At 36.6% G+C, this 12,309-nt stretch overlaps 1 protein-coding gene across 1 annotated transcript in view; it reads left to right on the top strand.

The window, feature by feature from the left end:
* Positions 1–3,334: 3,334 nt before the first annotated feature.
* rp1l1b (rp1 like 1b) overlaps positions 3,335–12,309 on the top strand; it is a 22,885-nt gene continuing 13,910 nt past the window's right edge. The window contains 2 exon segments of the mRNA XM_016481144.1: positions 3,335–3,470; positions 8,345–8,986. Coding sequence (XP_016336630.1) covers positions 8,483–8,986 — 504 coding nt within the window. The 5' untranslated portion in view covers positions 3,335–3,470; positions 8,345–8,482.

Genomic DNA, 12,309 nt, shown 5'->3' with positions numbered 1-12,309 from the left:
TAAAGGAGTCCAAAGAGTCATGTGGCATATTAATACATGTACTGGTAAAGATGCTCCTACGCAAATAGGTGTGAATGCAACCTTGCATATGTGTCAGAATTAATTCAGCTGCTTATTTATGCAAGAGAGGTTGATTATGGAAAAATAGTGAAATTAGCATTTGATAAAGTGTCTCATGCTCACAAAGCCCTCTTTTGTGATGCTCACATTCCTCTTTGCCATACCCCTTTTTTTTCTCGTTTTCTTGTATAAACAAGCCTACATTAAAACCCCATCTATTATTGCATCAGATCTTTTCTTCCATATTGTGATGTACTTCCGAGTGTAACGGATTGTTGAAGAAGGCAGGGACTTGGTTCTATGCATTGGTTGTTGATCGGATTTGAGATGTGGGCTTGCAGCAGGGTTTAAGTGGATTAAATGATTGGAGAAGTTGTGCATACGTCACCAGAGAGAAGTCTGTCGTTTCACCGAAAAATCTAGTTAATAACATTTTGATTAAAAATTACGAGTTCAAAAAAAAAAAAAAAAGAATTGTTCAAACAAGATCAATACCATGCATTTAAAAACAGATTCATTTTCATTTCATGCCAACTTTAATGCCGTTTTCTGTATAGGCCGAAAAGATTAATTTGCTCAAAAATGAAAATTCTCTTTGCTTACATTCATGTCTGTATGTTTCTGTAAGTTTTTTCTTCTTTGCTGAACAAAACAGAACATTTTGAAGCCTGTGCCGGATGGATGCTCCTTTCGATGAAGTATCAATACTTCAAGGTTGACTAGAGATTCAAAAATATGCAAAAACAAGTAATGCATTATAAACGTAGTCTGTTTGACTTGAATGCTCTACATTTACTGAAGCCATATGATAACCTGTGTTTGCTTTAAGAGTTTAATTTTGTCTTTCAAGAATAACATTTTACTTGATGTTATATAGATGTAGCCTTAAAGACTAAATAGTCAAACATAGCTACAGCTTGTATCAAAGCAGGTTCTGCAGTAATTAGGCCTGACATGCAGGAAGCAGCAGCTAAGCCGAGATGTCAGAGCTCACGTGTGGCCCAGACAAAAGGAGTCCTGCTAAGAGTAATGATCATTTATTATAACCTCTAGGTTCAGTTACGGCATCCTACCTTTATATATTCATGCTCAGAAGATCGTCTTTTTAACAACCTTTATATTTTGTCGAAAAAACAACTATTTGTTTATCTTAGTTGCCATCTTTTATGTCCAGAAATCTGTTATGTTCTCTTGGAAATCTTGCAGCGATTTGCATTCTGGCTCCACATCTTTAGGGAGGTACTTTAACTCAGGAAAGACCCAGAGGGAGGAGGCCGGGGTGTGAACTCTACAGGGGTCTTACGGCACATGACTCAGGAGAAAAACAATATGTCCCCACTCACCCATCCGCTCAGCCAAGCCTCTTATAACACACAGACAGATGGCAAGACCGCAAGTTCACCCTTAGTACATTCGTAGAAAGACGCTCTCTCGGATGAATAAGCATCTCTACCCTTGCAATTTCCAAAAAATATGTTGTAACCGGGGTTGGGATATCTTTACAAGCTGCAGTTTCTGATAAGAGTGACATTAGCAGGTGACTAGCCTTGAGTAGTTAGCTTTTTGTTTGTGGCCATTATTCAGCAACAAGCTGTTTCCTACCGCTGGCGCTGATTCCCAGAAGTCTTAACAGCCTGTGTTCAGGATATATGTGAATAATATACAAGCAAACTTTAAAGTATTTTTACTCTAAGAGAAAAGTTGAGTCACAAAAGTTCTAAAAATTGACTTGATTGAGCAATCAAAAGAGCTGATTTGTGCCAGTGGGCTTGAGTCGGCACTGTGCAAAAGATTTTATGTATTAGATTCTTGGCTTTATGTAGATGATCAATTGAATTTGTCATTGCCGGCAGAGCCTTGATGAAAATAATGCTGGTTCAGATCAGAACCGTGGCCTTAGGACAGCAATGTGATATGCATTGTTCTAATTACTGCTGAATAAGAGCCATTAATCCATTTCCATCTGGGCCACCCATCAAGTTAACTGGATCATCCCAGATACCCTCCTGAGCTCTGTTCTTAGCGATAAGGTACTATAGATGTCTGTCCGACTGACTGACAGAGACAGAAATTTTGGATTTAGTAACCAAAATAATTACTTTTCACTCCATCCATGGTAATCTAGCTTATTATCAGTACCAGTAGCAATATGCAGTCTTTACACTACCATTCAAAAGTCTGGGGTCAGAAAGATATTTTTTGTTTTTGACAGAATTTATTAGTTTTATGCTGAAAGTAACAGTAAAGACATTTATAATGTTACAGAAATATCTATTTCAAGTAAATGCTGTTCTTTTGAACTCTCTATTCATCAAAGAATCCTGAAAAAATTTTATCACAGTTCCCACAAAACTATTAAGCAGTTAATAAACTTTTCAACAATGATAAAAAGAAATGTTACTTAAGCATCAAATCAGCATATTAGAGTGATTTCTGAAGGATCAGTGACACTGAAAACTGGAGTAATGATGCTGAAAATTCAACTTTGCCATCACAAAAATAAATAAAATTTTAAAATATATTGAAATAGAAAAAGAAAACAGTTATTTTAAACTGTAATAATATTGTATTTCACAATATTAATATTTTAACTGTACTTTTGATCAAATAAAGGGAACCTTGGTGAGCATAAGATACTTAAAAAATAAAAAAAAAACATAAAAAAATCATACTGACCACAGAATTTTTGTGGTTAATCTTTAAAAACACCAATAATTTAATAACACTGTTAAATGTAATCTTCAGCAAACCCCAAAGCGAATATCCATTTGTTATAATGTACATTATAATATAATGATGCTTATTAAGCGCAATCACTTGTAGCATTAAAAACTGATTCTAGTTTTAAGTGTTTTTTATTTGTCTACTATACAAAAGAGCATGCCATTCATTTAGCAGCAAACTATCAGCTTATATTGGTTAGAATTTTGATATACTGTATATGTTTGATTAACAATCAAATAGATTAACTACATTGTGTCTTCTGAACAGTTTGATTAGGTAAGACTCCAGCATTCAGCTGAATGTTTATCCATCACATACTGAGGCTGCTTAAGCGTTATTTATTTGTTCTGTGTAACCATATGCTATAAACTATAAGTGTCCTCGAGGGTCTTTCACTGACAATGTGCTAAGTTTGTCTGCTCTTTTATGTAATGGCCAAGTTCTAGTCATGTGTCCAAAGGCTCAGCAGATTCTGATGCAGTCTCAGAGTGATTAAGAAGGCTTTTCGTTCTATCCTTAGCTTCCCAAGGACCGATTAGCAGGTAGGCCCCCAGTGGGACAAGTGCTTTTCAGCTGGCAGTTCATAGCAGCTTCTGCTCCTTCTCAACTCTCATTGTGTGGAAACTCAGAAGATGCTTTTCTGAGCTCTTGGTTTTCTCAACATTGAGATCATGGTTCTTATCATGGTGAGTATTTAGCAGTCCTTTGTAAAGGACAGTTTGAGTTTACATTGGAGAATGTCCTGGTTCTTTTAGATTGCAGTTAGTTGAAACCATCAAGGGTGCTTTCAGAGTCATTACCTTGACCTTGGCTCAACCTCATTGGTTTAGAATATTTCTATGGTAAAAGTTACAATTATCTCCAGTTTTTGAGCTTCAGTTGGTGTTTTTGATGGTCTTGGTATTCAGTAGATCTGAATTATGTGACTACAAGGATATCAACACAGGTGCATGCAATAATACTGGAGTATAATGAGAAACATCATTGCAGTTATCTGGGATGCATTGAAAGTATTGTGCCAGTCAGAGCTGAAAACTTCTGCCTGCATTTACAAAGTTCTGTGGATATTCATGATGTTTAAAACGTCCTTAGCTCAGGCTTGTTTAACATCTTTTTCATATGCTGTTTTGAGCTTACAGATCCTCTGTATCACAAGAATTTACTTGTTTTAGGTAACATAATTGATATCATATGATTTATATTATTTGTTTACATTCTGTTTTCTTCAAATGTTCTCATCAAAAGCAGATATTGGAACAGGCCTCTGGATAATTTATTAGAACATCTTTTTTTTTTCAGAAAGAAGGATGCAGATTGCCAGATTCAGCTTTCCTAGTTCCACATTTTGTAATCTGAATTACATCAGTGACACTGAATTACGTCAATGATACTTCAAATGTAACTTCTTAAAGTAATTTATTGCTATCCTGGAATTATGACATTATGATCCTATAGGACATTTTGTTCACTATATCATTTTTGCACATATGTACTTTTTTCCCATTGTGTCCTAGTTTTTGATAACCTAAGCCACTTTTCCACCGAAATTACCTGGAACAATTTGTCCTAGGAACTTTTCCCCCCCAGACCTGTTGCTGTTTGCGTTTCCATTGCGGTCTAAAGTACCGCGAAGAATAGGCAAATAGTCTGGTGACGTAGGTCTGCGCGCGTTTCTCAATACCAAGTAGGCTACGCAAATTTTGGACTTGCATCCTCGGTAGTTCAGACTTTGCGAGTTCGAGTGAACTCCCACGGACGGGACGACGCAAGTCCGGTAATTCTGCAAACAGCAGCGTACTTGATAACGTCCGTAAGCTCGCATTGGCTACTCCAATTTTCCTCACTGTATTTACAATAAGACGAAATATGATATCAAACACCACTGCCTCCTTTCGTTTTCATTTAAACGTATTAATAGCCGCAGAAATGTAGTTCAGGGAATGTTATATAGCCTACATTACAATGAAACTAAATATTATATCAAACAGGCTATTGCCTCTTTTTATTTTAATTTTAACATATTAACAGATTAATAGAATAAAGACCAAAGATTACCTGTTAGATTTACCCAAAACAAATTATATCTTATGTTTAACCACTAAAGAGACATCAGAGCCAGCAGCAAATGTCAGAAGGACTAGCCGAGTTGAGGCTGCTCTCGTCGGGAAACATGAGAACTGAGCGCCCGCTGATCGCGTGGAGCTCACGTCTCTGAAATTGGACGAAGCACATTTTTAAATCAGCACTGTCTTTATAAATAACCCCGCAGATTTGAGTTTTAAACAACTACATTCTCGCCTGAAATACTTTTAAAACTACAATTCATGACACAATAACAGTAATATTTTGAAAATTATCCAAATAAATGGTGGTTGAAATACAATGCTGCATGGTGAAGTCAACCAATCAGCATGTTTAGCGCCCAAGTCCCGCCCCCGAAAGTTCCTTTGAAAAAGTACTACCTCACGAGCAGGGACTTTCTGAGGGGCAGTTTTTTACCCGGAACTTTATTTAGATCCTGGTTCCTGTGGTGGAAACACACCGAGTACCGGCCCAAAGTCCCTAGTTTCTGTGTAAAGTTTCTGCGGTGGAGACGGGGCTCTATATTGATTCAACTACCATTGAATGTTGATTTTCTTGTATATATATTTTAATAGACTCTTATGTTCACCGAGGCTGCATTTATTCTAATTCCCAAATGTAATTCATCCCTGTAATGGCAAAGCTGAATTTTCATCTGCCATTATTCCAGTTTTCAGTGTCACACGATCTTTCATGATTCTAAAATACTGATTGGCTGCTCAAGAAACTCTTCTCATTATCAATGTTGAAAACAGTTTAATTAACAGTTAATATTTTTGTGGAAACTGTAATTTTTTTGTCAGGTTTCTTTGATGAACAAAGTTCAAAAGAAAAACATTTATTTGAAATAGAAATATTTTGCTGTCCTTTTTGATCAACTTCATGCATCCTTGCTGAATATAAGTACTGAATTCTTTACAGAAATCGTACTGACCCCAAATAGTTTTAACGGTAGTGTATATTAGGCATTATTATGTGCTTTGCAAGACTTGAGTCCGAGTTGGCCCTGTTATGCAATAAACTTCTCAGGCTGTGTCATTTCCCTGTTTTTGTTCTGATAGCTCGAGTAGAAAAAGAGAGCTGGAACTGAGGATTTGATTTTTTAAGAGATCATGGTCTTTTTTTCAGTTTGTTTAAAAAAAATGTATATGTGGATCAGAATATAAGAATATCAAAATATATATTAATGGTTTTGTGTTAGATTTCACTGATTTAGAGTTCTACCCTTTCTTTGAACAAATCAAGTCTTTCTGTTTCTGACTTTCATAACTTTGCTTTCTTAAATCACATTACTTGGTAATATTTAATTTTCACATTTGTACTTCAATCAAAAATAACAATAGGCTTCCACTGCAGCTTCATCCTGTCACATGTTGCTTCCACTTTCTCCCTGCACTTGTAGATAAGCTCTTTAGTCTAATTTAGGCGAAGTCTGCTCTTTTTATCCCTGCTTAGTCTCTGATATCTGTCCATCATTTCTGTGTCTTGAGCTCAGTAATGCTCCCTCAGCTGTAGCGTGTGCCAGGCACAAATGTACTGTCATGATGTGCCAGTGGGATTCCTGCAGATGTACCTGTTTAAGGTCACGTGTTAAATCTGGATTTTTTTGCTGTTTTTGTTTTAGCTTTGGTTTGACGTCAACGCTACAGATACTTGAGTTTTAATAGTTGCAATGGGCATAAAGCACTTAGACTCTGTGCCCTTTTCAGTTCTAAAGGTACTTATGTAAAGAAGCTTGATTGTGCATGGAAGTGATTGAGAAAAGACTTTAATGAGATTCTGGTAGGAAAAGTGGGATAAAAGTGGGTTCAGGTACAAAAAAATTAAAATTAAAATATAAAGTATCAATTATTAACCCAAAAACTCTTCATTTCATGACAGTGCAAATGTTCCAATATTGTGTTTGGATCACTTAGCAGAGAATTTTAAATCCCATTAAGAACAGGATCGAGTTAAAAGCATTCAGTCTTTTTTATGCTTGTGAGTTTATCCTCTTGTTTAAGCTTATTAGTTTATGCCCATGTTTATCAGGATTGTCTTTACACAATAAATATTCTTTTAAAAGAGGTAAAAATGACTTCTTATTATCAATGCTCTTATGTTGGTTTGATATAACATATATGAGAAAGTATGCAACATGCACAATTTGCAAGTGTGCATAAAAATGTAAGAATAATGTTATGCTATGCGATGGCGCCGCAGACAGCTGTGTTTGGCTCTCCAGTGTTTGTACTGTTTTTGTTAGTTTTTCCTGTTTTTTGTTTCTCAAACACGATCAGTTTTACCAGGGATGAGCTGCTGAACATTCGGCAGTACACACCACACAATCTTCTACCGGATTTAGTTTATTTTGACGTTTTGCTGAACGTTGTAGTTGGCGGAGCAGCAGCGCTGATCAAGCGCTTCAGGACGCGCAGACGGGGGAAGCGAGCCGGCGCACTCGTGAAGCTCAGGAAGCGCGGATTCAGAACAGCGCTGCCTAGCATCCATCTAGCGAATCTCCGCTGTCTACCCAACAAAACGGACGAACTTCTTCTGCTCTCCCGGACAAATATAGCACACCTGTACATACAATTTATTCTTTTTTTTGTGCTTTATATTTATGCATGTGTATTTTATTCACATCTTATTTTTATTATCTGTGTTGTTGTCTCCGTGTACTGGAACCTAACAAATTCCTTGTATGTGCAAACATACTTGGCAATAAAGCCCTTTCTGATTCTGATTCTGATAAAATGGGGTCCAAGTCTCAGATTTGTAGTAAAAATGTTTGAATTTTGCAATTTTATAAAGAATTTTTATGTAAATATTTTTCTTTTCTATATTGTTTTAGATATTTTATTATATACTTTTATTCTAAAAACGAGAGTAATATAGCTGAATGAAATCAACATAAATTCCATAATTTCTTAAGTATTTACTTGTAAGACATAAGCACTAGCACTTGTGTTAAACATGATGATCATGTTATCCAAAGAGCACCAGTGGAAGTGAGAACATAGTTATTAATGAAATCACCTAGAAATAGTGCAGAATCTAAAGTTTCTTATTCAGTTTACATCATAACATTTTTGTTTACTTTTACTTTATTCTTGAATCTGAAAAACTTGTTTGTTCCAGGTTTAAATTGCATTTTAAATTCCAGATACAGCCCACATTCTTACATAGTTCATACTTGCACATTTGTTTCATGGGCCTTAACCATTTCAGTTGCATTTCTGTCCAATTTGCATCATTGTTCTAATGTTCCCTGGGCTTGACAACCTAATGGGCTTGACGCAGAATTACTTAATGCATTGTTAGTGATATTAACCTGGGCATGTGTTTTATGCTTTTGTCTTTTACAGAGTGGAAGGAGAGGATGAATGAGTGTGATCTGCTAGGCCAGAGAGTATAGCGTGGGCTTGACGCAGAATTACTTAATGCATTGTTAGTGATATTAACCTGGGCATGTGTTTTATGCTTTTTTCTTTTACAGAGTGGAAGGAGAGGATGAATGAGTGTGATCTGCTAGGCCAGAGAGTATAGCCCTGCTATGTTCTCCTGTGGTCCCTTTATCATCTGATTAAACCTATAGTCAACTGACATCTACCACAGGCCGTTGGATGAAGTTAAAATGGCCTCTCACAAGCAAAGCTTTCAATGCTTTGACACCATCACGGACGACCCATCTCTCAAGACCCCTTTCCCCCATGGACACTGCTCCTCAGCGTCCTTCAGAGGCTCATCTGGCTCGACTAGACTGGAGTCGCTGGAGGATCATGGATGCTATCTCTGTGCCGATCACCAGCAAGCCAAGGCGATGGCTTCAGAGGCCACAGGAGCTTACTCGAACCCATGGTATCATTTCCAGACACATCCACACTCTCAGCAGTATACAGTCAGGAGGCCCACTCAACCTGAGGAAGCTCCTGGGCAGGTTGAAGATCACCACCACCACCATCACCATCATCACAGGCACTCCAGGAAGATTGTACTTGTGAAAAACAGTGACCCCTCTGTCCGGAAGACCATCGTGCTGCACCGCAGGAGCCTGCGCAGTCTGGCGCTCTTCATGGACGAGGTCTCTGAACTCATGCAGTGTCTCATCAGGAAGCTCTACACACTGGAAGGCCACAAGGTGAGTCTCTTCTGGAAAATGTTTGGGGTCAGTAAGATTTTATTTAGAAATTAATACTATTATTCAGCAAGGGTGCATTAAATTGAGAAAAAGTGTCAGTAAAGATATTTATAGTGTTACAAAAGATTTCTGTTCATGAAAGAATCCTGAAAAATGTTTATTATTTTTATTTTAAAATAATATTTCTTCAGTAGCAAATCAGCATATTAGAATGATTTCTGAAGGATCATGTGACACTGAAGACTGGAGTAATGATGCTGAAAATTCAGCTTTGCCATCACAGGAATAAATTACATTTAAACTATATTAATATATAAAACTTTTAATCTTCTTATATTTCACAGTGTTGTTGTTGTTGTTTGTGTGTGTGTGTGTTTAATTATTAGTTTATTCATGTTCACAGTTACTACAGAGGAAATGAAATGTTTGCTTTGGCAGAAATTTACTCGGCTTCAGAATTTATGAATTGAATCCCTTTCATTTCTGTCTGAAGTTGAATTGTACACAAGTACAGTACAGATTGTTGAATTACATGAAGTGTATACATGACTTAAACATGTAATGTGGAGTGGAGGTGGGGATATAATCACCATATCAACTACTTTTTTTATAGCTACTACTGTAGATCCAGTAAACAAATATGCATATACTGTACCTTTAAACTTCAAGACTTTGATTTGATTAGATTTTTAGCTCGATTCAAATTTATGACATTGTCAATTTAGTTCTAAGTGCCGCACAATCTGATCAGTGATCAGTTCAGTGGTGTTGCACGTTCTGCAGATCATTTGATCATCATGCAAGACATTTGGTTTGAACAAGGGTTGCACATTAACCTCCTGAGACCCTGCATCCTCATATGAGGACATTATATTTTAGTGAATTTCTCTGAGACTATACATGCCACATTCAGGGCTTTTCAGAGATACTAAATGTTTTGATGTTTCACCATGACCACTCCCTCTCCTTGGTCTTCAAAAATGTCTGATATTAATTTAGTGACACTCTTATGGAAATATGATAATATTTTGTAATTATCATTTAAATCTGACACATTTTTAAACTGTGTGTCATAAATCAACATCTCAGGAAAATGTTGTGGGGTTTCAAATCAAAATATGACTTTCTGTTTCGAATTATATTTCAATATTCCTATGAAATATTATATATTATTATGAAAATCTTGTCAATTATTACTCCCATTATTACACTTCTTTTTTCATTACATGTTGCCCCAAAAATACATTAATATGCAAATTAGATTTAGTTTATAGATACATTATATATAATGAGAAAACCTGTTTATGGCCATTTTACACACATTTTGTATATACAGAAAAATGGTATATCAAATCATTCTGTTATAACATAGTTGAGAATTATCTTTATACAAAGTTTGGTAAAAAAAAATCCTGAAAATGTATTGGTGATTTAAAAAAAAAAAAATCTATTGTTTTTGCCTATGCATGTTCATTCATGTCTTTTTTTTTTTTTTAAATGAGTCCCGATGTCCTCTACCAAGGACGTAGCATACCTTATGAATGAAATATAATTTTCTAATTATTATAATTTTTTTTTTTAATTTTTAATGCTCCAAACAATGTAATGACATGAAAAAATACGATTTTTTTCCTAAAATGTTTTGCCTGGTCTCAAGAGTCTAAAATAAAATTATACAACAAGACTAACACACTTACTCTTAAGAGAGGATCTACTAAGTTGTATCTGTAGTCTGTATCTCAGACAGAACACAAACGGAGTCAGAACTTAAAAAGAAAAAAAGGCCATGCAGCCCCTGTCCACGGTAAATCTTGTCAGTCAGTCATTAGGTTTGCTTATTTGTGTCTACCTGGTTGTCTAACATTAAGACAGTGTTATAAAATGTCTCAGACAAAGTACATGTAGCTATTTACATGTATATTAATTGACCCAAATTATGTAAGAACGGCTGTTGTGCAGAAGCAGCAAATGTTCTAAGGACACAGAGGCCTCTAGTGGCTGAAACCGGAGGCTCTGATACAAATATTCAACAGGCTTTGGAGAAGTTAGGCTAGCAAATCACAGCTCTCACTTTAGTTAAAAACACGTTTACAGGAAGCTAGGTATTTGTAAGTGACGCCACATCTGACAGCTGGAAAGTCCCAAAGCTGTGGGACCACTAAACTTGAACTCTTTAATTAGATTTTTGTACATTAGTTATTTCAGTCAAGCAAACAAAGTGACAGTCGCTACAAATCAAGTTGTTTGATTTATGAAGTGCTCATAATGCTGAGAACAAGATTAGTTGAGCAGATCAGTCAGCGTAAAGTTCATTTTAGTTACTATCACTCCCACTAGCGCTTAAGGGCAAATGCCACAGACCACGGAAGAGGAAAAAGTAAAGAATTACAGTCTGCAGGTGGTTTGGGTAGATAAGAGGTGGACAGTGTAAGAAATAGCCCCTCTGGGACAGAGCTATGGCAACCCTGATAAAAGGTGAGAGGCTAGTAGTTTATACATCCCCGAGGGGCAACCAAAGACTGTTCCACAAAATCAAGACATGTCTCTAAGTGTTCGCACACAACGGGTAAGGCACAGTGTGCCACGGTGCTAATGGTGGCATCACACTGTACGCAGAGAAAGTGCTAGCTGTCCCTTTAAAAGGGGAACGCTTCTTGGCTTGGAGTCCACAGAATGTCTGGAGTCGATCCAAGCATTTCCTGTCCATCAGAGCTGGACTCACTAGTCATTGCTGACTCTGGTCAGCGCTGCTGGTCCTCTGTGGGTCTAGAGCAGGCACATCCTATTAGCACTGCCACAGGCCTGTGCTTCCCATAGAAAACATGCTGTAAAGTGGCACACACCCCTCCACAGGGGCCTGACTGATACATGGATAGCATTACGAATGGCACAGAGACAATGGCAGAAATAGCTCGACAAGCACTAGAGTAAAGGTTTATTTGTCACTGGCTGAAAGTTGAACATGTAAGAGAACAAGAACAAAATCCAGCATGACCCTCGTGTGTCTTAGAAGATATAAAGTTTTGTGCTTCGGTTGCTGGGAAAGACAAATTTTAGTATACAGTTAGTTTTCAGGGCTCTAGACTGCAAATAAAATGGTCGCAAAAAGTTGATCAGTTTAATGTAAATTTTATTTCAAATATAGTCTCTATTAATGACAGTTTGGAAAAAGCAATTGTGAAGCAATTCTTTTTAATGTGTCAGTCAAAATAAATAAATGAATAAATAAATCACAAAACAGGGAATTGTTCAGAGTGACTGATTTCCCCCTTAATAGTAAGTCATTTGTCAATTATGTTCCATTATTAATGAACCGACAGCTA

The sequence above is a fragment of the Sinocyclocheilus anshuiensis genome, unplaced genomic scaffold (assembly GCF_001515605.1).
Source record: "Sinocyclocheilus anshuiensis isolate Anshui unplaced genomic scaffold, SAMN03320099.WGS_v1.1 scaffold405, whole genome shotgun sequence".
In the NCBI taxonomy this organism is placed as follows: Eukaryota; Metazoa; Chordata; class Actinopteri; order Cypriniformes; family Cyprinidae; genus Sinocyclocheilus; species Sinocyclocheilus anshuiensis.
This window is presented reverse-complemented; position numbering and strand designations above follow the sequence as displayed.